At 36.3% G+C, this 25,211-nt stretch overlaps 1 protein-coding gene across 1 annotated transcript in view; it reads right to left on the reverse strand.

Annotated features, from left to right (window-relative positions):
- Positions 1–3,284: 3,284 nt before the first annotated feature.
- IPP (intracisternal A particle-promoted polypeptide) overlaps positions 3,285–25,211 on the reverse strand; it is a 38,794-nt gene continuing 16,867 nt past the window's right edge. Inside the window, exons 4-9 of the mRNA XM_007450375.1 lie at positions 24,679–24,834; positions 22,974–23,141; positions 19,469–19,606; positions 18,172–18,294; positions 16,151–16,371; positions 3,285–3,639 (exon numbers count right to left, since the gene is read on the reverse strand). Coding sequence (XP_007450437.1) covers positions 3,415–3,639; positions 16,151–16,371; positions 18,172–18,294; positions 19,469–19,606; positions 22,974–23,141; positions 24,679–24,834 — 1,031 coding nt within the window. The 3' untranslated portion in view covers positions 3,285–3,414. The remainder of the gene's footprint in view (positions 3,640–16,150; positions 16,372–18,171; positions 18,295–19,468; positions 19,607–22,973; positions 23,142–24,678; positions 24,835–25,211) is intronic.

Below are 25,211 nucleotides of genomic sequence, written 5' to 3' on the forward strand. Positions count from 1 at the left end.
CATTTCCAAGCTCTTTTTACCTGGCACAACCTAGTTATTTGAACTGAAAGGATCTGTGGCCCTAAAGTCAGTAGGGAGCAGTGTCACGAGGGAAAACTATGTTCAAAGAAAAGCTAGACACATTTTCCAGGTTTTACCAGGATATTTGGCAGAGTATAGATGAAACTTATCTCCAAACATAACACCAGCTGGTCAAAGATAGTTAAATAGTTAAAAGAATAAAGCCTCTAGGATATACAAACTAGGAAAAGTCAAGCTGGAGACATCTTAATGTTCTATCTAGTTTTGCATGTCAACTCACACAAAAGCTTTTTTAAAACAGTAAAAGCAACACCTTGAATTCTAACTTTAAAACTTAGTCTTTTGAGATGCTTAGTCTCATAAAAAAGGAGAAACATTTTCAATGTTACAAGAATTTAAATCAGGAAATGGTATCATCTGGTATACGTTACCTTTGTATAAGTATTCGAATATTAGGTAACTTAAATTTCGTAAGTAAATTATATACATATAATTTTCACTTTAATGATTCTTGCTGTGGAAAGATCATAATCTAGAGTGGTAACTTGTTTACTTTGTTACACACCTGTTACAAGATTTTTTTATGAATTGTGTGTTCAAGTCCTAATCCACGGCATCTCAGAATGTGACCTTACTTGCAGATAGGGTCTTTACAGAGTTATTAATAAGGTTAAAATGAGATTATAAGGGTAGGTTGTAATGTAATATTACTGGTGTTCTTATAATGAAAAATGTAGAGATAAACACATATACAGAGAGAATACCATGTGAACATGAAGATCTACATGCCAAGGAGAGAAGCATTGAACAGATCCCTCCTTCTTAGCCCTCAGAAGGAACCAACTCCACCAACACCTTGACTTGAGGCCTCCAAAACTGTGAGACAATAAATTCTGTTGTTTCAATTTCTGTGGTACTTTGTTAAAGCAGCCCTAGCAAACAAATATAACACTATAGAGCTAGAGCTTGTTCTGATCATTAAGAAGCTTACCAGTTAAAAGCCTGTGGCTGAAATCACCACACGATCCTTTATTAATGTAGAGAAAAGTTTACTACAGCTTGATACTGAAGGAAAGAAAGCTCATACTCTTCAGAAGATCCTTCTCAGATCCTACTCAGATTGTTTCAGTGAGGAAAATTACTTCTTTGCTTCTCTTAAATTGCATGAGGACTGCACAACCTTAAAACTTTTCTCTGATCTCAATCTTTCAGAATAGGGGCAAGTCATATTTTTAGGCTAACTGCCCACTTATTTTTTTTTTTGCCCATGCCACAAAGCATGCAGGATCTTAGTTCCCCGACCAGGGATTGAACCCATTCTCCCTGCAGTGGAAGCTCTGAGTCCTAACCACCGGACCACCAGGGAATTCTCTACAGTGTGCGATTTTTAAGTACATTGGACAGGATATTTAGAAGTATATTGAATTGTTAAATATTTTGGAGGAAGATCACGTTAACAGTTGCTCAGAAAACAGAATGTAAAACTAAATGTGCAAGTCCTTAAAGTTGAAACACTAAAAATCATGGGCAGTCCTACTATACTTTGATAATCCAGGAATGCTGCTAATAAGCTAAATTAATTAGTAATACAAGAAAAAGCAAAGAAATCAAGATACTTTATTAGTACATTCTTTTTAAAACAATCTGTCATTACGTAGGAAATAAGCATATTTATAATTACTTATTTTCAGGCATCGTCTGGACCTATTAGGCCCAAACACTGATTGTGTTGACTACATTTCTGCCACAGCAGTACAAAATGCTTCCCTTCATAGTGCCATTTTAGGTTGGCATCAGGCAATAATGAAAATTAAATAATAGGAAAATTCGTAAATCTCTTGAACCAGAATGCAGATTCTCTTTAACTAGAAATATTAAAGGCACATGAGTTACAGCTTAAATAGTTTACAAATTATCTTGATACTTCATTCCTTGACATTTTACAGATCCCAGCCAGGCATCTGTGACCCTTCAGACTTTCGGGGTACCCCAAAGAATGGGACACAGAGCTTTCTGTCTGCACTACGTAAGCTTTTCTTAATATATGCATATAGTTAAGTTATGAAGGAAAGTATCTTTGTGAGTCTATCCAAATATTTTGGATATGAGTGCTGCCTGAGTCTTTAATGCTTACTAAAGGTTTTCTATCTAAATCAGCCACTGATGCCTATAATATACTGGAGGATTGTACAAAAAAGGGGAAATCAGGGATATACAAATCAAATCCTGGAACAGCCAGGTAAACCTAAATGTATAAGACCTTTAATATATATGGCTCCAACTGACTAGTAGAAATAATTTAAAAGTGATGATCATGTACACAAAGAATCTTCGTCTCAGAAATGAACAGAAAACAATTCTTTAGAATGCTTCTCAGGGAAAATGAGAAGTTTTGAGAAGCAGTTTTGGGTCAGAGGCCTTTCAGCGTACACTTATGAGTTAGTGTCTGTAAAAAGTTTTACAGGTACCTACAATTCCATCTTCTCCAAGCCAGGCAGCAGCTTTGTACTAAACTCATATTTAGGCTTGCCCAAGTGTGAGTATGCTTTACCAAGCTTGATAATCTAATAAATTCCCTCTTCCCAAAGCTAAACGTATTTTTGGTGACTATTTAGAAAAAGGTGCATTCAACCTGCTGGGCTCTTATCACCCATTACATCATCCTATTGCAATAAAGGACTGTCACTAAGAACCTCCTATTAATTCCTCACCTGCATTCCGAAATCAAGACAAAACCATAAGTGAGCAAAAGCTTTTTTTATGCTGTTATCAACAGGTGAAAACATATATATATAAATAGCTAGATATTTCCCACATGTCCCTCCCAGTTTTCCTGCTGTTAAAATGTTTGGGACTAGTGAAAACTCCTGGAATAAAATAAAAGTAGGAAGTTGCTTCATTGGCTTTTCTTTGTAGGGTAAACTATGACCATGGAAAATTGCACTCTGGATTGAATCATGAATGTATAGATATCTTTAAACTGTCTCATTGATATTCTTAAATGACACAATGGTCATGTTACAGCTTAACTGCACTGGAGAAGCAGCTAAAGGGACTATTTGCCAAGAAGCTTCTGGCAAATCATTTTTACAAATAGGACTCTACTCCTAATTGGACAATTCTAGAGCATAAACAGCATATCTACTGGTAAGCTTGGCAAGTTTGTGTGAACTCTTTATTGATTTAGGATATATCCATATCGCTTCTCACTCAAATTCTTTTAAAAAAATTATTTTTTACTCATTTATCTATCTATTTGTATCTCATTTATCTACCAAATTCACAGAAAACTCAACAGATGAAAGGGTCCTATCACCAAACACAAGTGTGATTTGCAAAAGGTGAGATCCTGTATTTTCAAAATGTTTCCTGTGCTCTCTTATGCTTACTATTTCATAGTACAGCAATACCTCCTTCACAACGACTGGTGATCATGTTACCAATTTCTGTCCATGTATCTGAATGAGGGTTATAAACTTCAACTGAGTCCAAGGTACCTGGGGCCAAGAAATCGTGGCTGGAAGATCGACCTCCAGAAACATACAGAAGCCCGTTGACTGCCACAGCACACATGCCTGCTCTAGGCACTTTCATTGAAGCAACTTCAACCCACTTTTCCTGGATAAGAGAAAAAAAGAAGTTAGCAGTGCCATAACATGGTAACAGAGAAAAGTGCTGAGAAATTAGATACTCTGGTTCTTTTTAAAAATTTTTATTTATTCTTTTAATATTTATTTATTTAGGCTGTGCCGGGGCTTAATTTCGGCACGCGGGGATCTTCGTTGCAGCACTCGAGATCTTTTAGTTGCGGCATGCGAACTCTTAGTTGTGGCATGCATGTGGGATCTAGTTCCCCGACCAGGGATGGAACCTGGGCCCCCTGCATTGGGAGTACTGAGTCTTACACACTGGACCACCACGGAAGTCCCTCTGGTTCTTTTTACATGTTTAAATTTCAAACTCACAATCGGTCATATAAGTATATAGAACATTTTAAACTGAAGTTTAAAGTAGTGAATTTAGAGGAAAGTAATGAAAAATATATCTGTGATTAATTATAAATTATGGTCACCAGGAGATAATCTAGAAATTTACCAGGGAAGTCTGGAAGGACTTTTTAAAATCTTTAATATAATAGGTCTTATAAATCTCCAAGAGAACAATACAGTAAACAACACTGGCCAAATTTATTCAAACATGGATTCCTTTTTTCAAGGACCATCTGGTGCAGTTAGTAATTTGCAAAACATATTTTCAGAAAGGCAGTACAGATTAGGCATTGGAAACTAGGGCCTATTTTTGTAAGCCTACAAACTAAGAATGATCTTTCCATATTAAAAGGTTATTTAAGGGACTTCCCTGGTGGTCCAGTGGCTAAGACTCCATGCTCCCAATGCAGGGGGCCTGGGTTTGATCCCTGGTCAGGGAACTAGATCCTGCATGCTGCAACTAAGAGTTCACATGCTGCAACTAAAATCCTGTGTGCCACAACTAAAGAACCTGCATGCCACAACTAAAGATCCCGCATTGCTGCAACTAAAGATCTTGCATGTAGCAACGAAGATCCCACATGCCGCAACTAAGACCCAACACAGCCAAATAAATAAATAAATATTTTTAAAAATGTTTTAAAAAAAATATATATGGAAAAAGAAGAGATTGTATGTGGCCCCCAAGGCCTAAAATGTTTACTATCCGGCCTTTTAATAGAAAGTTTGCTAACTCCTGGTATACATTATTCACTGAAGAAATTTCAATAAGCTGCTATATCCAAAATGACTGTAAAGTCTTACTCCAGGGAAAATGTCTATACCCAGAAAACAGGAAAGCTAATAAAGTTCCTGAGAAATAATCAAGAGAGAAAAGAAAAAGTTTCCAGATTAAAAAAAAAGAATCTGAAAATAAAGCATATGATGCACAAAGTTTATAAAGTCATAAAAGATGAAAAAAGATTATTCATCAGTGCTAGAGAGTGAACTTTTTGAGGAGAGCAACTTAATGAGCTTCATATCCCGGTACCCAGTATAGAACCAGCACATTATAGATGCTGATCTGAACTTAAATGAAATTCTGAAATACCAACACCAGGGACAATCCTTTGAAATTGAAGGACCATATTAAACTTGAAGGCTATTTGATTATATGAAATTACAGAATACATCACAAAGTTTTCACAGCTGAAAAAATACTCATTTTAAAAGATAGATATATTCACAAAAATACCTATAGCTGGTTAAGATAAATCAGGATGTTGGGTTTATGTTTATCATTAGGGAGAGCTAACCTTTGCTCCCCTACAAAAATGGCTCTGGACAAGAAGAGTAAGGGAATCATGGGGCTCATTCAGTAATGTTTATCTTTCATTTCTATCAGTGTATTAACTACAATTTGCTTTTTATTTTGAGTCCCCTCAAAATAAACTCTGTAAAACCAGAAACATGTTTTACATTATCTTTAGGGTTTGAATCTATAATGTAGGACTTTAGTAGACAGTAAATAACAATAACATTTCAGATTTATGCATGAAAAACCAAGGTAACATTACTGATAAGCACTTAACTTTGAACTGAAAATCTATTCATGTTTAGCCATAGAAAAACATTAGCAAGAGAAAGCGCCCTCAGAAAGTTCACTTTCTCTATTCCCCCCATATAATGGAGACCAATTAGAAAGTGAAAGGAACCTGAAATATCACTAAAGTTTGAAACTTGTCACACATGAGAATCAAAATTATGCTTTACAACAAAACAAAAATTCTACTTTTGCCATTTCTATTCAAGATTATACTGGAGGGTCTAGCAAGGGCAATTAGTAAAGAAAATGAAATAAAAGCCATCCAGATTGGAAGGAAAAAATAAAATGATCTCTAATTATAGATGACATGATCTTGTACATAGAAAATCCTAAGGAATCCACAAAAACATATTAGAGTACAAGTGCTGCAAGGTTTCAGGATATAAGATGAATATACAAAAATTGATCAAATTATTATACACTAGGAATGAAAAAAGCTGAACATGAAATTAAGAAAATTCAATTTATAATAGGATCAAACATAATAAAATATTTAGGAATAAGTTTAACCAACAAAATGCAAGATACTGAAAACTATAAAACACTGTTGAAACAAACTGAAGAAGACCTAAATAAATGGAAAGACATCCCATGTTCAAGATGAAAAGACCTAATATTGTTAAGATGGCAATACTCCCCAGGTTGATCTCAGATTCAATGTAATCCCTATCAATACCCTGCTGGCTTCTTGGTAGAAACTGACAAGCTGATCCTAAAATTCATATGGAATTCAAGGGACCCAGAACAGCCAAACCAACTTTTAAAAAGAAATTCCAAGTTGGAGGACTCACAATTTCTGATTTCAAACCACAGAGCTACAGTAACTAAGACAGTGTGGTAATGGCATAAGAATAAACATATAGATAAATGAATAGAATTAAGGGTCCAGAAATAAACCCTCACATTTATGGTCAACTGATTTTCAACAAAGATACCAAGACAATCAAATGGAAAAGAGTCTTTTCAACAAATGGTGCTGGGACAACTGGTTACCACATGTAAAAGAATGAAGGTGGACCTCTTCCTCACACCATATACAAAAATTAACTCAAAAATTAATGAAAAACCTAAATATAACTGTAAAACTTAAAAGAAAGAGTAGGCATAAATCTTCATGATCTTGAATTAAGCAACGGTTTCTTAGTTATAACACCAAAAGCACAAGCAACAAGCGAAAAAAATAAATTGGACATTAAAATTAAAAACTTTTGTGCTTCTAAGAATACCATCAAGAAAATGAAGAAAACCATAGGATGGGAAAACAATTTTGCAAGTCATATATCTGACAAAGGACTTGCATCTAGAATATATAACGAACTCATATCTCAGTAATAAAAAGACAAATAATCCATTTTAAAATGGACAAAATTAGAACAGATTTTTCTTCAAAGAAGGATAAATGACCAATAAGCACATAAAAGATGCTCAACCTGGGCTTCCCTGGTGGCGCAGTGGTTGAGAGTCCGCCTGCCGAAGCAGGGGACATGGGTTTGTGCCCCGGTCCGGGAAGATCCCACATGCCATGGAGCGGCTGGGCCCGTGAGCCATGGCCGCTGAGCCTGCGTGTCCAGAGCCTGTGCTCCGCAACGGGACAGGCCACAACAGTGAGAGGCCCGCGTACCTCAAAAAAAAAAAAAAAAAAAAAGATGCTCAACCTAATTAGCCATCAGGAAAGTACCAGTCAAAACCACAATGAGATACCAGTCCACACCTACTAGGTCAGCTATAATAAAAAAAAAGATAAATAATAAGCATTTGATGTAGAGAAATTAGAACCCTCATCTACTGCTTATGGTTATGTAAAATGGTATAGCCCCTTTAGAAAACAACCTGGCAGTGCCCCAAAAGGTTAAACATAGAGTTACCATATGACCTAGCAATTCCACTCCTAGGTATATTCCCAAGAGAAATGAAAACACTCAGTCCACAAAAAAAAAACATGTACACAAATGTCCATAGCAGCACTGTTCATAATGGCCAAAATACTGAAACAACTCAAGTGTTTGGTTTGTGAATTATATTTCAATAAAAAAATATAAAAATAAAAATCCTTTCTACTTAAAAAGAGAAAAAAGTAAATTTAAAAATCTTTAGGTTTTGAATGTTTTAATAACCAAAACTAGTTTAAGAACCATAAAATTCAAATAACACTAACTCATATTTCATAAAATATGTTCCCTGAAACACTTTTCTTCCCCAAGATGTTTCACAAACAAAAGCAACGGTTGTGTGGTCAATTAAATTTGAGAGACTTAGCATAAAGATTCATGAGGTACATTATTTAATAAATTGTGTAGGGGCTTCCCTGATGGCGCAGTGGTTGAGAATCTGCCTGCCAATGCAGGGGATACGGGTTCGAGCCCTGGTCTGGGAAGATCCCACATGCCACGGAGCAACTGGGCCCGTGAGCCACAACTACTGAGCCTGCGCGTCTGGAGGCTGGGCTCCGCAACAAGAGAGGCTGCGACAGTGAGAGGCCCGCGCACCGCGATGAAGAGTGGCCCCCACTTGCCACAACTAGAGAAAGCCCTCGCACAGAAACGAAGACCCAACACAGCCAAAAATAAATAAATAAATTTATAAAAAGTAAATAAATAAATAAATAAATAAATAGTGTAAAGAAGTCCTGTAAGAAACATATTCAACTTTGTTTAATCCAACTTTCCGTAAGTATAACTGACCAGGGCAACTCGTGTTACCAAATTCCTATTAACAATGCAAAAAAATAGTATTCCATGGCAATTAATTTGGGAAAAAATTGGCTAACCTATAAGTCTATGGCATAACACACCTTGTACTTCCATTATCCCAGCACTTAATAAACTGTAATGCAATTGTTTGTCTATTTATTTCTCTACATTCCCCACTAGAATGTAGGCTTCTTGAGAGCTGGGGCCTTATATATTTAGTTTGCCTTTGTTTCCCCAGGTCTGTAAGTATTTGTGAATGAATAAATGGACTAATAAACAAATGCATGGTAGAACAGTGACTCAATGAAGATACAACCTACTTTCTCTTCTTTTCCTAGCATAATTGCATCAACCTAGTAACTGAGGGCATGAAAGAATAATGGGGCGCTCATATGGACAGTGATAAGATGGGTAATATGCAGAGGTGGCAGGTGAAGAAGACAGCTAGTATGGTAGGTAGATTTGTTTCATTGAACAAATAAGTAAATAGAGAAGCCAAGTTTTTAACTGATAGAGAAGGTATTTACAAACATGGGAATGGCGAAGTCCTGAAAGAATCTGAGGTATACTGGAATTGGTGCTATCATTGTGAACTCATGGTTTTATAACATATATACACAGATATAGAAATACTTACAAATGAATATGTGTGTGAATACATATATACACATATATACATTTGCTGTTTACTGTTTATGTTTAGCTGTTTACTGAAAATACCTAGAAGCAGCAATACCCCAGTAGCAATGAGTACTCTGAGTGCCTAATCTTGGTTTCTAAATACTGTCCTTCACTAAGAGGAACTAATGCTTCTTGGAGAAATGACTGATTCCAGGGCCAGATCAGAGAAGTATAAGCTTTCTTGTACTTGAAATATTTTATTATGTCAGATAGTAAAGAAATGCTCAGTGAATGATGGAATCATGTTAAAAGGATGGAAACAGAATGGATTTCTACTTTCAGTCATGATAGAGTAATTGTTACCAAACTTGCCCTCCTACCATAAAGACCTAGAAAACTCAACAAACTATATGAAGTCCTCAGACAATGGACAACAGGCAATGAAAAACTGTGATTCAGAAAAAGAAATAAACAATGTGAGCTCCATGGTTGTCCAGGCTTTCTGCCTGGAGGGCTTTGTGAATAGCAGTACAGGGAAGGGAATCCCAAGCAGAGTATGACAGTCAGTTGATCCAGGAGACAGAAATCAGAGTTTAGAGAGGATTATGCAGTTGAGATTTGCAAGGAAGAGTGCTAGAGGACAGAGGTTCCCCTGAGTCTGGCTGAATACCCCTAAACTATGCATGCATAAAATGACACTCAATGAAAGAAAATAAAAATAATAATAAAAAACAACAACAAAGAAAAAGTTTAAAAAAATTTTTTAAGTGGAAAAAAAAGAAAAAAAATGAGACCCTATGAGAACAGTCAAAAAACAACTAATAGGAGGATGTGACATAGTTAGACATATATTTGTTCTCTGACCCCAGTTCTTGACACAGAGCTCCTAAATCCCTTGGAATTTCCTGGGTGATAGGAATGTCTCCTCCTTAATAAGGCAACTCTTGGTACGATCCTGTATAACCTCAGGATGGGAGCATTTTACCAGAAAGATCAAGCCCAAATTAGAAGCTTGGAATGTTCAATCCACACCCTATCATCCTGGGAGGAGAGAGGGGCTGGAGGTTGAAATAATAATTGATCATGCCTATGTGATGAAGCCTCCATAAAAATCCCTAAACTATGGGGTTTGGAGAACTTCTGGTTTGATGACCACATCCACATGCCAGGAAAGTGATACCCCAAACTTCACCGGGGCAGAAACCTGTAATCCAGACACTTCTGGATCTTGCTGTATGTACCTCTTCATCTGGCTATTCATTTGTATCCTTTATAATAATATAGAATATAAAAATTATATATTCTATTATATTCTATATTATATTCTATTATTCTATATTTATAATAATATCCTTTATAATAAACTGTTAATAGTTAAGTAAAGTGTTTCCCTGAGTTCTGTGAGCCATTATGGTGAATTATTGAACCTGAGGAAGGGATCATGGGAACCCTTAATTTGTAAACAAGTCAGTGGTTAACCTGAGGACTGGCATCTAAAGTGAGGGGCAGTCTTGTGGGACTGAGCCCTTAAACTGTGGGATAGTTAGTGTCAGAACTGAACTGACTTGTAGGACACCCAGTTGGTGGTGTCCACAGAGAATTGGAGAAGAGCTTGGTGTGGAAAACCCACATATTTGGTGTCAAAATATTGTGAGCGAAGAAACAGTTTTCCTTTAGAGGAGTTGTAAGCTTAACAATTCTCAGAGCTCACACAAGATTGGATGATATTCTAGTTGTTTTTTTATATCTTTATTGGAGTGTAATTGCTTTACAATGTTGTGTTATTTTCTGCTGTACAACAAAGTGAATCAGCCATATATATACATATATCCCCATATCCCCTCCCTCTTGCACCTCCCTCCCACCCTCTCTATCCCAACCCTCTAGATCATCACAAAGCATCGAGCTGATCTCCCTGTGCTATGCCGCAGCTTCCCACTAGCTATCCATTTTACATTTGGTAGTGTATATATGTCAATGCTACTCTCTCACTTTGTCCCCACTTCCCCTTCCCCACCAGGGTCCTCAAGTCCATTCTCTACATCTGCGTCTTTATGATATTCTAGTTTTGACAAGCCAAAATGAAGAGACCTTGTTGAACAGCTAGGGCATACAGTAGAGAGTCAAGCAGGGCCATACTTCAGTGGTAGGGCTAAACTATACCTAAAAGACCTAGATCTTCTAGACCTTCCCTACAAAGCTTAAAAACAAGTCTCAAATAAATCAATCTTATTTGCAAATAATTTAACTGCCTATCAAAACTAAACTCAACACTTCTTATAGGAAGAAGACAAAATCCAAATACTCAACAACATAACATTCACAATGTCCAACATCCAATCAGTTACTAGAAATGTGGAAAAGCAAAAACACTCTGACTTAAACCAGGAAGAAATATTTCAACAGATACAGATCCAAAAATGACAAGATAATAGAATTAGCAGACAAGAACTTTAAAACAGACATCATAAATATATTCCAGGATCTAAAAGAAAACATGAAAATGATGAGGAGAGAAATGGAAGACACTTAAAAAGCAACAACCAAAAAGATCTTCTAGAGCTAAAATATATAATACCTGAAATGAAAATTTTCCTAAATGGAATTAGACACTGCAAATTAAAAGTTTAGACATTGATTAATGAACTTGAAGACACAGCAAGAGAAACTATCCAAACTGAAGCACAGAGAACAAAGTTTCAGTTATGCAGGATGAGTAAGTTCTAGCAATCTAATGTACAGCATGGTGACTATAGTTAAGAATACTATATTGTTTTTTTGGTTTTTTTTTTGCAGTACGCAGGCCTCTCACTGTTGTGGCCTCTCCCGTTGCGGAGCACAGGCTCTGGACACGCAGGCTCAGCGGCCATGGCTCATGGGCCCAGCCACTCCGCGGCATATGAGATCTTCCTGGACCGGGGCAAGAACCCGTGTCCCCTGCATCGGCAGGCGGACTCTCAACCACTGCGCCACCAGGGAAGCCCCTATACTGTATACTTGAAATTTACTAAGAAGGCTGATCTTAAGTGCTCTCACCACACACATAAAAAAAAAGGAAAAGGGAGCTATGTGAGTTGATGGGTATGTCAATTAGCTTGATTGTGATAATCATTTCACAATGTATGTATACATTTCACAATGTATACATATAGCAAAACATCACACTGTACACCTTAAAATCATACAATTTTTATTTGTCAATTATACCTCAGTAGAGCTGTAAAACAAAACCAACAAAAACAAACTGAAGTACAGAGAGAAAAAGGATGGAAAGAAATTAACAGAGCCTCAGTGACCTATGGGGCAATATCAAGTGGCCTTACATGCATGTTACTTAAGTCCCAGAAAGACAGCAGGAGAATATTTGAAGGAATAAGGCTGAAAACATTCCAATCTGATGGAAGCTATAATTCCACAGGTTCAAGAAGTTCAATGAATTCCAAGCAGGTTAAACACCAAAATCCAACAAGACATACCATATTCAAATTACTGGAAGCCCATGATAAAGAGAAAAATCTTAAAAACTGTCAAAGAGGGACTTCCCTGATGGCCCAGTGGTTAAGAATCCATCTTGCAATGCAGGGGACGCCAGTTCAATCCCTGGTGGAACTAAGAGCCCACATGCCACGGGGCAACAAAGCCTGCACGTAGCAACTACTGAGCCTGGGCACCACAACTAGACAGAAGCCCATGCACTACAATGAAAAGCCCACATGCCACAACTAAGGCCCAATGCAGCCAAAAAATAAATAAATATTAAAAAAAAAACTGTCAAAGGAAAAAAAAAGACATTACATACATGGGGGAACAAGGATAAGAATGACTACTGACTTCTCATCAGAAACAATGCAGGAACTAACACAACATTGTAAATCAACTATATTCCATTAAAAATTATAAAGAAAAAGAAACAATGCAAGAAGATAAGTAAACAACAATGTTAAGTGATGGGGGAAAAAAAGAACAACCTAAAATTCTATACTTAGCAAAGTATCTCTCAAAAATGATGGTAGAAAAATAGTTTCAGAAAATGAAAGCTTAGAGAATCATTGCCAGCAGACCAGCACAAAAAGAAATATTAAGGGAAGTTCTTCAGGCTAAAAGAAAATGATATGAGATAGAAACTTAGTTGTACACAATGACTAGAACTAGAAATGGTAAATATATGCATAATTATGAAATATTTTCTCAATAAAATTTACTTATATATAATTGACTGTTTAAGCAAATACAACAGCAACATATTGTAGGGTCTACTATATATATAGTAGTAAAATGTACAACAATAGCACAAAGGATGGAAGGGAGAAACGTAAGTATGTTTTTGTAGGTTTCTTACATTAAAAGTGAAGTGCAGGACTTCCCTGGTGGCGCAGTGGTTAAGAATCCACCTGCCAATGCAGGGGACATGGGTTCAAGCCCTGGTCTGGGAAGATCCCACATGCCACAGAGCAACTAAGCCTGTGCGCCACAACTACTGAGCCTGAGCTCTAGAACCCATGAGCCACAACTACTGAGCCCGCATGCCACAACTACTGAAGCTTGCGCACCTAGAGCCCATGCTCTGCAACAAGAGAAGCCACCACAATGAGAAGCCCGTGCACCGCAACAAAGAGTAGCCCCTGCTCGCTGCAACTAGAGAAAGCCCATGCGCAGTAACGAAGACCCAATGCAGCCAAAAAATATAAATAAATAAATACATACATACATACATAAAAATTCTTTAAAAAAAAAAGTGAAGTGGCAAATCATTAGAGAAATGCAAATCAAAACCACAATGAGGTATCACTCACACCAGTCAGAATGGCCATCATCAAAAAATCTACAAACAATAAGTGCTGGAGAGGGTGTGGGGAAAAGGGAACCCTCTTGCACTGTTGGTGGGAATGTAAATTGATACAGCCACTATGGAGAACCGTATGGAGGTTCCTTAAAAAACTAAAAATAGAACTACCATACGACCCAGCAATCCCACTACTGGGCATATACCCTGAGAAAACCATAATTCAAAAAGATACATGTACCACAGTGTTCACTGCAGCACCATTTACAATGGCCATGACATGAAAGCAACCTAAATATCCATTGACAGATGAATGGATAAAGAAGATGTGGTACATATATACAATGGAATATTACTCAGCCATAAAAAGGAACAAAATTGAGTCATTTGTAGTGAGGTGGATGGACCTAGAGTCTGTCATACAGAGTGAAGTAAATAGAAAGAGAAAAATACCATATGCTAATACATATATATGGAACGTAGAAAAATGGTATTGATGAACCTAGTGGCAGGGCAGGAATAGAGATGTAGAGAATGGACTTGTGGACACAGGGTGGGAAGGGGAAGCTGGGACGGACTGAGAGAGTAACACTGACACATATACACTACCAACAGTAAAATAGATAGTGGGAAGCTGCTGTATAGCACAGGGAGATCAGCTTGGTGCTATGTGATGACCTAGAGGGGTGGGATGGGGAGGGTGGGAGGAAGGCTCAAGAGGGAGGGGATATATGTATACACATAGCTGATTCACTTTGTTGTACAGCAGAAGCTAACACAACACTGTAAAGCAATTATAATCCAATAAAGATGTAAAAAAAAAAGTGAACTGGTATGATATTATTTGAATGTAGATGTAATGCATTAAAATACCTATTATATATAATGCAAACCCAAAAGCAACCACTAAGAAAAAGAGTGAAGAGATATAGTTAATTGGACAAAAGAAATAAAATGGAATACTAAAACAATAACAATATAAAGACAGAAAAGGGGACTTCTCTGGTTGTCCAGTGGTTAAGACTCTGTGCTTCCACTGCAGGGGGTGTGGTTTCGATCCCTGCTTGGGGAACTAAGATCCCAACATGCCGTGTGGTGCAGCCAAAAAAAAAGACAGAAAAGAGGAAAAAGCAAGGATGGATTGTGTAAATAGAAAAACAGCAAAATAAGAGTCTAAAACCCAACTGTATCTATAATTACATTATATATAAATAGTAAAAATTCTAAGGACCCCACTTGAAAGTCAGAGATTGTCAAATTGTAGGAAAAAACAGACCACAACTATGTGTTATCTTACAAGAGATGTAGTTTTTAAAGACATAGATTTAAAGTAGAAGGAAAGAAAAAGATATACAATGCAAATACTAATCAAAAGATAGCTTGGCTACCTTAATATCAGATAAAATAGACTTCAGAGCAAAGAATACTGCCAGAGATAAAAACATTTCATGGCTATAAAAAGATCAATTCATCAAGAAGATATAATAATCAACGTATACACATTTAATAACAGAGATTCAAAATATGTGAAGCAAAACCTGACGGGAATGAAAGGAGAAACAGGCAAATCCATAATTACAGATAGAGATTTCAACACTTCTTCCTTAGTAATTGACAAAACAATTGAACAAATTAGAAAAACTAGGGAAGAGAATTCCCTGGCAGTCCAGTGGTTAGGACTCTGCACTTCCATTGCAGGGTGCATGGGTTCAATCCCTGGTCAGGGAACTAAGATCCCACAAGCCTCACCGTGTGGCCAAAAAAAAAAAAGAAAGACTACAAAAGACCTGAATGCTAACCAACTTGACCTAACTGACATTTATAGAACACTATTCTCAACAACAGCAGAATACAAATTCTTTTCAGGTGCACGTGAAACATTTACCAAGACAGAAATCACATAAAATATGCTCTGTGATCACAGTAGAATTATATTAAACCAATAACATAAAGATATCTAGAGAATCCCCAAATATTTGGAAATTAAATAAAATACTTGTAACAACTCATTGGTCAAAGAAGAAATTACCAGGGAAATTAAAAGCGATTTTGAGGTAAATGGTAACTAAAATACAATATATCAGAATGTGTGGGATGCAGTTAAAGCACTGCTTGAAAACAATTTAGAGCTTTAAAGATTTATATTCTAGAAAAAGAAAGGTCTAAAAATCAATCATCTGAGTTTCTACTTTAAGAATCTAGAAAAAGAAGAGCAAATTGAACCCAAAATAAATAGAAGAAAGGAAAGAAATAGTAATAGTAACAGAAATCAATGAAATAGAAGATGGACAATCAATAGAAAAAAATCAATGACACCAAAAGTTGATTCTTTGAAAAGAAAAAAAAAAGAGGGAAAAAACCTATAAATAATATCATGAATGAAAGAATACACAGCACTACAGATCATTACAGACATTAAAAGAATAACAGGACACTGAACAATTGAAATCATCCAACCTACCTCTTCAAAGGAATATTTTTCTACAGTGTGAAGAGCATCTTGTGTCTCATTCCACCCTCCAATAGAATAGATGCAGTCATTGAGTGCAGCCACCCCAAGATATGCTCTTCTGGTTCCCATTGGAGGAAGTGGAGACCAACGCTTGGAAAGTGGATCATAAACTTCAAAAGAACGAAGCTCTATTCCTTCATTGCTGATGCCCCCAATCACATAAATTAAACCTGGAAATGGAATATTTTTGCTCAGATGCTACAGAAAATAGGATACAAATAATTATAAAAAGTAATAATTGTGATTTAAGTTTGCTATCTGATATTATACTTAATGCAGGGCTTACAATATTCTTTTAAGAGAGAAAATTGACTTCTGTCTAGTTTATCACAGCTCTCATTTAAGAATGTTACAAAGAATTAGGGGTATGAATTTAAAGTGGCATTGAATTGTCAAAGAACTTAATGATGCTATAACAAAACAATTTGTCAGACAAGGATTTCCGATCTTATTGTTTGCTTAATGATCTCAAGTTCCAGATCCACTGCTACCACATATAGGTAAAAAAGGATGGGGAGAAGGATTTGTTCCCCCTTAAAAACTGTCATACACTTAAACTGGGAATGACATGACCCTGTTGGTGACAACCTAACGGTTGCTCAGATGGACAAAATGAATTTAAATTAGAATAGTTCATGGCTAGATTAAGGTATCAGATACTGTACAGTAGACTGCAATTCACAGAGTTCCTTATTAAATTTAACTTGAAAATAATGGTTCTGACAATCAACAATTATTTTTTTTGAGTGTCTACTGTTGTTCCTAGAGGTCTAAAGTGAGAAGTTATAAGGAATGGCATTTTAAAAAAATTTATTTGGCTGCACGGGGTCTTAGTTGCGGCACACAGGATCTTTGTTGCCGCGTGTGGGATCTTTGTTGCGGCATGCGGGATCTTTAGTTTCAGCATGGAGAATCTAGTTCCCTGAGCAGGGATCAAACCCATGCACCGTGCATTGGGAGTGCAGAGTCTTAACACTGGGCCACCAGGGAAGTCCCAAGGAATGGCATTTTAAGAAACATGAGCTAAATGTTAGTAAACTTGGGTTCTAGCTCCAGCTTTGCTAGTAACCAACTATGAGAAAAGACAACTCACAGCCTCCTGATCTTCAGCTTCCTCATCTAAAAATAAAGGGGTTGAAATAGAGAATCTCCAAGATGCCTCTCTAGCTCTATGATTTTAGATGGGAAGATAAAAATAATAAATAAAAAACAATTAGAGAACACTATATTAAATAATAGAACATAGTCTGCACCATGTAATTTGAGTATTTAGCTGCTAGCAGAAATCTGAGAAGGTACTCAGAAGGCAGAAAGAATTTCAGCTGGGAAGAGAGCAGGCTGAATTGTCACATAACAATGGGCAGACTGCTTCCTACTCTACAGGTACATGTAAATCTGTTCTCCAATTCTGGACAGAGAATCAGGTTCTATTTGAGAGTGCTTATTAATTACCTCTCAGTGTATAACAGACAATTACAATTAAAATAACATCTGTATACCACTTTAATATGTAGTACAACATTTTTCAAATCTGTGATAGCATTGTGTGTGTAATGAATCACAATGTACTCTATAAAAAAACACTGAAGAAGCCTATGACACTATGAAGATTGTTTTTGATAATCTCTCCCTACTTAGAAATATATACTAAGGCCTACAAGGGACAGAAAATAAAATAATGGATGACAGTTCAAATGCTTATTTTGCTAATTAGGTATTTTTGCCCATCTGGAATTCTTAATTCTAGCTCTGTTTATTTTGGGGAAAAAAATGATTATTTTGGCAATACAGAAATAAAGATATAAGAGGTTTAAAAATATAAGAGATTAGAAGCAGAATTTCCACACTGTTAGTGTCAATTATTCAAAACTAACAGACATAAAATATACTTTTGTGAAAATAAAGCCTCAAGCTCAAACAGTTTTTTTAAAATATATATATTCAGGAAAAATATTTTATAAAGCAATTACCTTGCATTTCACAACACCCAAAGTAGTAGCGTGACATAGCCATGTTGCCAACTACTTCCCATTTATTTTCATCGGAATCAAATCGTTCAATGGTGTTCCCTATCTCAGCTCCAACCCAACCACCTGAAACCAAACAGAAAAATATTATTTTTGGAAAAAAGGAATTTTATTTTTGAAAAACACCTTAGAGGGACCTCCCTGGTGGTCCAGTGGTTTAAGAATCCGCCTTCTAATGCAGGGTATGCTGGTTTGATCCCTGGTCGGGGAACTAAGATCCCACATCCCGCAGGGCAACTAAGCTCGCGTGCTCTAGAGCCCACGCGCTATTGCTAGAGAGAAGCCCGCCGGACTAATGGAAGAGCCCGCGCACCGCGACGAAGAGATCCCGCATGCCACAGTGAAGGTCCCGTGTGCCGCAACTAAGACCCGATGTAGCCAAATAAATAAATAAATATTTAAAAAGAAAAACACCTTAGAAAACATCTAATCTGACAACTTTATATTATGGATGATTATCCTGTGGACCAGAGAGGTTATCTGTCCAAGATCACGTGAAAAGTTAGAATTTGATTGTAAGTAGAACTTGGGTCTTTTAACTCTCTGCCTAGGTTTCACAGGAGATTTTTTTTTTTAATATTTGGCTGCGTTGGGTCTTTGTTGCTGTGCGCTGGCTTTCTCTAGTTGCAGTGAGCAGGGTCTACTCTTCATTGCGGTGCATGGGCTTCTCATTGCAGTGGTTTCTCTTGTTGTGGAGCATAGCCTCCAGGTGCACAGGCTTCAGTAGTTGTGGCACGTGGGCTCAGTAGTTGTGGCGCACAGGCTTAGTTGCTCTGTGGCATGTGGGATCTTCCCGGACCAGGGCTCGAACCCGTGTCCCCTGCATTGGCAGGAGGGTTCTTAACCACTGCGCCACCAGGGAAGCCCTCACAAGAGATTTTTAAAAAATAAAACAAAACAAAACCAAAAACTTCAATCTATTGCATAGGAAATATGGTACTTTGCAAAACAACTTTTTGAAACAACGTCTGTGTATTCAGAATGGTTATCCTAACCATGAAATTTAACTAGTCAGCTAAAATGCTCCCCTAGACATCTCATCTATATTTTATGTCCATCTCCTTCTAAGAATTCCATACTTGACAATATTTCCCAAGTAATATAATTTTGAGAATAAGAACTTTTAAAGCTAAAAAGACACAAGTTTTTTATGGGAGGGAAGGAAAATTTCTAAAGTAAACAGAATTTGGCTAAGAATTTAAATAATATTAGATATCCTTAAATTGGAGAGTATAATTACCCAAAGCATAGATAGCCCCATAACACACACACACTCCCAAGCCACAGCGGGGGTGATTCATTGAAGCTACAGTTGTCCACTGTTTAGTAACAGGATCATAGCATTCAGTACAGTCAAAAATCATTGAATCCTTTTCACCTGAGTTAAATAAAAGAGACACATATGAGAAGATTTAGTAATATTAATAGCCTAGAACCACAAAACAATATTCAGCAGCATTCTGTGTTGTCAGAAATTCAATTATTATATCTGATTTTATACTATTCTTTAAAATTTATTTGCCCACCAAGTGTTATTTTGAATCCATAGCACTGTCATTTATTAAAGCCCACTTAATGAGGCAAAGTGGGCTATTATCTATTTCTAATTCTACCACCCAAACAATCCATGTAATTTTTGAGGATACAATTTGCATTTTAACACTTCTGTATTTTCATAGTTTAGATAGCTGGCTCTGCTACAGTTTGAGTTTTAATGCAATGCTTATCTAGCAACAAATAGAAAATGAAAAAAACATTTTAAAATACCACTTAAAATAGAATTTTAAAATATACTACACCTAAGAGTAAATCTAATCAAAAATTTATAAGAACTTTATGGATATAATTTATAAATTTTATTTAGATAAAGTTTTAAATTAAGGAATATCTAAATAAATGAAGAGATGTATCATGTTGATGAGTTACAAGTGTCAATGTAAAGGTGATTATTCCCAAAATGATTTATAGATTTAACGAAATCCCAGTTTTTAAAAAACGCTTTCTTTTTTATTGTATTTAAATACACATAACATAAAATGTACCATGTAAACCATTTTTAAGAATACAGTTCAGAAAAAAAAAAGAATACAGTTCAGTGATGTTAAACACATTCATATTGTTGTACAGCCATCACAACCATCCATTCCCATATCCTTTTCATCTTGTAAAACTGAAACTCTATACCCATTAAACAATAATTCCCCATTCTCTCCTTCGCCAGCCCCTGGCAACGACCATTATACTTTCTGTCTTTTTGGTTTTGACTACTCCAAGTATCTCATATAAGTGGAATCATACATTATTATTTTTAAAAACAGATTTGATAAACTAATTCTAACTTTTATATGGAAGTATGAAAGACCTAAAATAGCCAAGCACTCCCAAAAAGAATAATAAGGAAAGAGAATATGCCCTATTAAATAAGCCTATCAGACTTAAAATAGAGCTTTAATAATTAAGATAGGAATAAACAGAGAGACCAGTAGGAAAGAAAGGAAATTCTAGAAACAGATCCACACATATATGATTACTTGGTATATGACATATTTTGCATGACAGAGCAGTGGGGAAACAAAAACGCTGGGGATTGGTTATATATATGGGGAGAAAAATGAAACTGGTTCCTTACTAATACTATCCGTAAAAATTCAATTACAGGTGAATTACAGACATAAATGTAAATGGCAAAACTATAAAATTTTAGAAAACAATAAAGGTATATATCCTCATGACTTTCGAGTAGACAAAGGATTTCTTTAAAACGATATAAGAAATACTAACCATAAAGGGAAAAAAATAATAGAGTTGGCTACATTAAAATTAAAAACATTCATTTATCAAAAGATACCATAAAAAGAGTAAAAGATGAAGCAGAGGAGTAGGAAAATATATTTGCAGCACATATAATCTTATGAGGGCCTAGAATCCTGATGTATACGAAACTCTTACTGTGCAGAAAAGAGTCACCATAAGGCCTAAAACTGCCTATAGTTAGAAAGGCTGGCTCACAAGGTTGACCCTTACCTGGAGTCTGGGAACATGGCTAGTAAAAAGTTCCCTACACTCACATAAAATTTTCCCTAAATGATAACAGTGGCTTTTTGCAGTGGTGATGAAAATGTGGAATTAGTGGTGATGGTTGCACAATTTTGTGAATATACTAAAAACCACTGAACTGTACACTTCAATGGTGAATTTTATGATATGTGAATTATATCTTAATTTTTAAATATAATACTTAGAATATTAACCCAGATATGAATGTATCTGAAAGGAAATAAACTATTGACTGTGATTATCTCTGGGTGGTATGATTATAGTATGGGTGATTTTTATTTTCTTTTTCATATGCTTCAGGTTTACCAAATTTTCTACAGCAAATCTGAATTACTTTGGTAAAAAACATTTATTTAAAAATTATATATTAAGTAATATGTTAAGATAGTAATGTTTATAGTATTAATAATGGCTAGTAAAGTCATAGCAGTTTTTGTTTGTTTGTTTGTTTTTTGCGGTACGCGGAACTTTCCCGTTGCGGAGCACAGGCTCCGGACGTGCAGGCTCAGCGGCCATGGCTCATGCGCCCAGCCGCTCTGCGGCATGTGGGATCTTCCCGGACCGGGGCACGAACCCGTGTCCCCTGCATCGGCAGGCGGACTCCCAACCACTGCGCCACCAGGGAAGCCCAGTCATAGCAGTTTTGACGGGCTCCCATTTGTACTTCTGTGGTATCAGGAAAGGGGATACATATATATGCAAGTGTCGCAAAGGACACTATGACCCTAGGTTAAACTGGACAGAGTTCACGCAATGCAACTGCCGAAATGTACATAAAAAGAACTATTAGAGTTCTAGCCAAAGATTATATAGAGTTATAGTCTTTATAGTGACAGATGGTTATTGCTCAAAACTCTAATTTCTTTGTTAGGATTTTCAGATGCACCATGACATTTATTGATTTAATAAACAGTTTTTGAGTGATGATTATGTTCCCTCCAAAAGATAAAAATCAAATATTCCCTATATCTCTCTCATTTTAAACTGATGGTATCATAGTTGGAAAATAATATGATTTTTGATTTACAGCTTTCAGTATTTTAGAATGACCCATAGAAATAAAGCAAAAAAACTGGCTGTAAAGGTTAGAGATGATCTACCTAGGCTGGTTGCTATAAAGACAAATTATTCAGAAGTAAATATTGATATCAAAGGTGTTAGTATTTATTTCTCTTTAGATCCCTCTCTAATAATTATTTCTCTCCCAAATTCAAATCCCCTTTTAATTTTATTCATTAATCATTTTAGAATTTATAGTAATAGTTTCAGAAAACACAGTGATTTTAATCAAGAAATATATCCCAATGTCTAGCTGACATGGTTTTTATACATCCCACTGCCCAGATACTTGGTTAATTAAAAATGATTCATAATGCAGCTCTCAGAATTAAAAAACTTTTTATCACAAATGTTGATCTAAATTTTGGTGCCACATTTTCATAAACAACTTTTCATTAAAACCAAACCTAAGTATTTGCCTTGTAATAAATTACCATGTCCCTCTGGTATAAAATATTCAATATCTTATGTTTCCTTTTTCTTTCATTCATTTATTCAATAAATATTTATTAAGCACAACTGTATCTGCATATACCCCATAGTATCTAGCAATATATATAAGGCATATAAGAATGCAGTCAACTTAGAGCTAGAGACTAATAAGGGAAATAAGACATTTTCATTATTACCTCCAATTGCGTAGACCATCCCTCCCAGAACTGCTACTCCCAGTCCACATCGAGCCTGATGAAGTGAAGACACAGTGGTCCAGTACTGGCTAAAGGTGTCAAAACGTTCTACACAACTGAGGGCTCTACTATCACTCCAACGACCCCCCTGCAACCGAGTATATCCACCTGAATAAAGGAAGGAAAGGAGGTACACAGCAAATCCCTTACTGCTAAATATGGAAATGGCAGTAACAAGAAAAATCTAGCCCTCTATGTCTAGAACTACTGCATAGTAAGTAATAAGTGCTTTAGAGTCTTCCATATATACATCTATTATTCTTAAACGTGCCAGGTCCTGAAAGATTATGGCTTAAATGCAATGAGGTCAACCACAATGTTCTACCACCTGGTCTTGGTTATAATCAAATGTTAGATGAAACATAAATCTAGGAACTGGTTATCTGTCTAGTTAGGAAGTTTCATTGTGACTTCTATTAATGGCTTTTTCAGTTAAATATAGTGAGTTGGGGCTTCCCTGGTGGCGCAGTGGTTCAGAATCCACCTGCCAATGCAGGGGACACAGGCTCGAGCCCTGTCCCGGGAAGATCCCACGTGCCACAGAGCAACTAAGCCCATGCACCACAACTACTGAGCCTGAGCTCTAGAGCCCACAAGCCACAACTACTGAGCCCACGTGCCACAACTACTGAAGCCCACGTGTCTAGAGACCGGGCTCTGCAATAGGAGAAGACATGACAATGAGAAGCCCACGCACTGCAACGAAGAGTAGCTCCCACTCACCACAACTAAAGAAAGCCCACGCACAGCAACGAAAACCCAACACAGCCAAAAAGTAAATTAATTAATTAATAATAAAAAAAAAATAGTGAGTTGAAATCCTTCTTTGACTGCACATCCCATTATTAAAAAAGTTTAGCAAGCACTCAAAAATTACACATTTATATATTATAGTATATATAAAATTATACAATGACATACATACTAAAAATTATACTATACATAAAGTTTTTATATATAATAAATTATGTATATAAATCTGGACAATCTGTTGACATATATATCAAATACTGATAAGGTTTAATGCTTTTTTTTAAAAAAAAATGGAGGGAATTCTCTGGCGGCCAGTGGTTCCGACTCGGCACTTTTACTGCTGTGGCCTGGGTTCAATCCCTGGTCGGGGAACTAAGATCCTGCAAGCTGCGCGGGGTGGCCAATAAACTACACAATACTACACTACACTACACTACAATAAAATAAAATAAAAATGGAAAGGTTCATACGATATTCCTATGGGTTATCCTGCATATCCACACTTTGGCAACCACTAGTTCCTATCATCCCTAACGACCATCTAAGATGCTGTGAATAGTTAAAATGTGTGAGATTTATTTTCCTATTTCTCACAAGAATTCAAATATTTAATTTTTAAAGCAGTATATCTTAGGCAGTTATTTGATAATAATTGGGTATATAAGAACCCAAAGATTTAAATCACAGAATAACAGATGTCAAATAAATAGCTATTTAATCTTAGATGTGTCCACTGTACTATATAAATACAATTTCTAAATCTGTAGCCTGTATGTGAAATTAAGTATGCCTATCTGACATACCTGCACATTCTGACATGTATGATAACAACAAAAATTTAAAAGGTTTTTATCCTGAAAATAATTTCTATTACTTTTTAAAAGGTTCTCACCTACTGCATACAGGTACTTTCTTGCTTTCTTCCGAGGTCGAACCTTAGATGTCTGCAGAAAACTAGAAAATTTGTTCTCTTTGGGAGATTTGCACACCTCACAGTACTCTTTCAAAAGTGTTTGCAATGCAACACGAAGATTAAAATCGGATATTCCTAAAGCAATGTTGAAAAAGATAATGTTTTAATCAATTTTTAAATAATATTGAAAAGACATGTTTCCATGAAAATAAAATACATTTAACAATCAAAAAATGAAAATTCATCATCAAACAATGGAGTATGTTTCCAACAATACCAAGTACTATTTTTCTCACTGCTACTAAAGAATATATACTTTCCTTAAATCAAAGATTGTTTTAAAAAACATGCTTCAGGGCTTCCCTAGTGGCGCAGTGGTTGGGAGTCCGCCTGCCGATGCAGGGGACACGGGTTCGTGCCCCGGTCTGGGAAGGTCCCACGTGAAACGGAGCAGCTGGGCCCATGAGCCATGGCCACTGAGCCCACGCGTCCGGAGACTGTACTCTGCAACG

Source organism: Lipotes vexillifer, unplaced genomic scaffold (genome assembly GCF_000442215.2).
Source record: "Lipotes vexillifer unplaced genomic scaffold, Lipotes_vexillifer_v1.1 scaffold961, whole genome shotgun sequence".
NCBI lineage: Eukaryota > Metazoa > Chordata > Mammalia > Artiodactyla > Lipotidae > Lipotes > Lipotes vexillifer.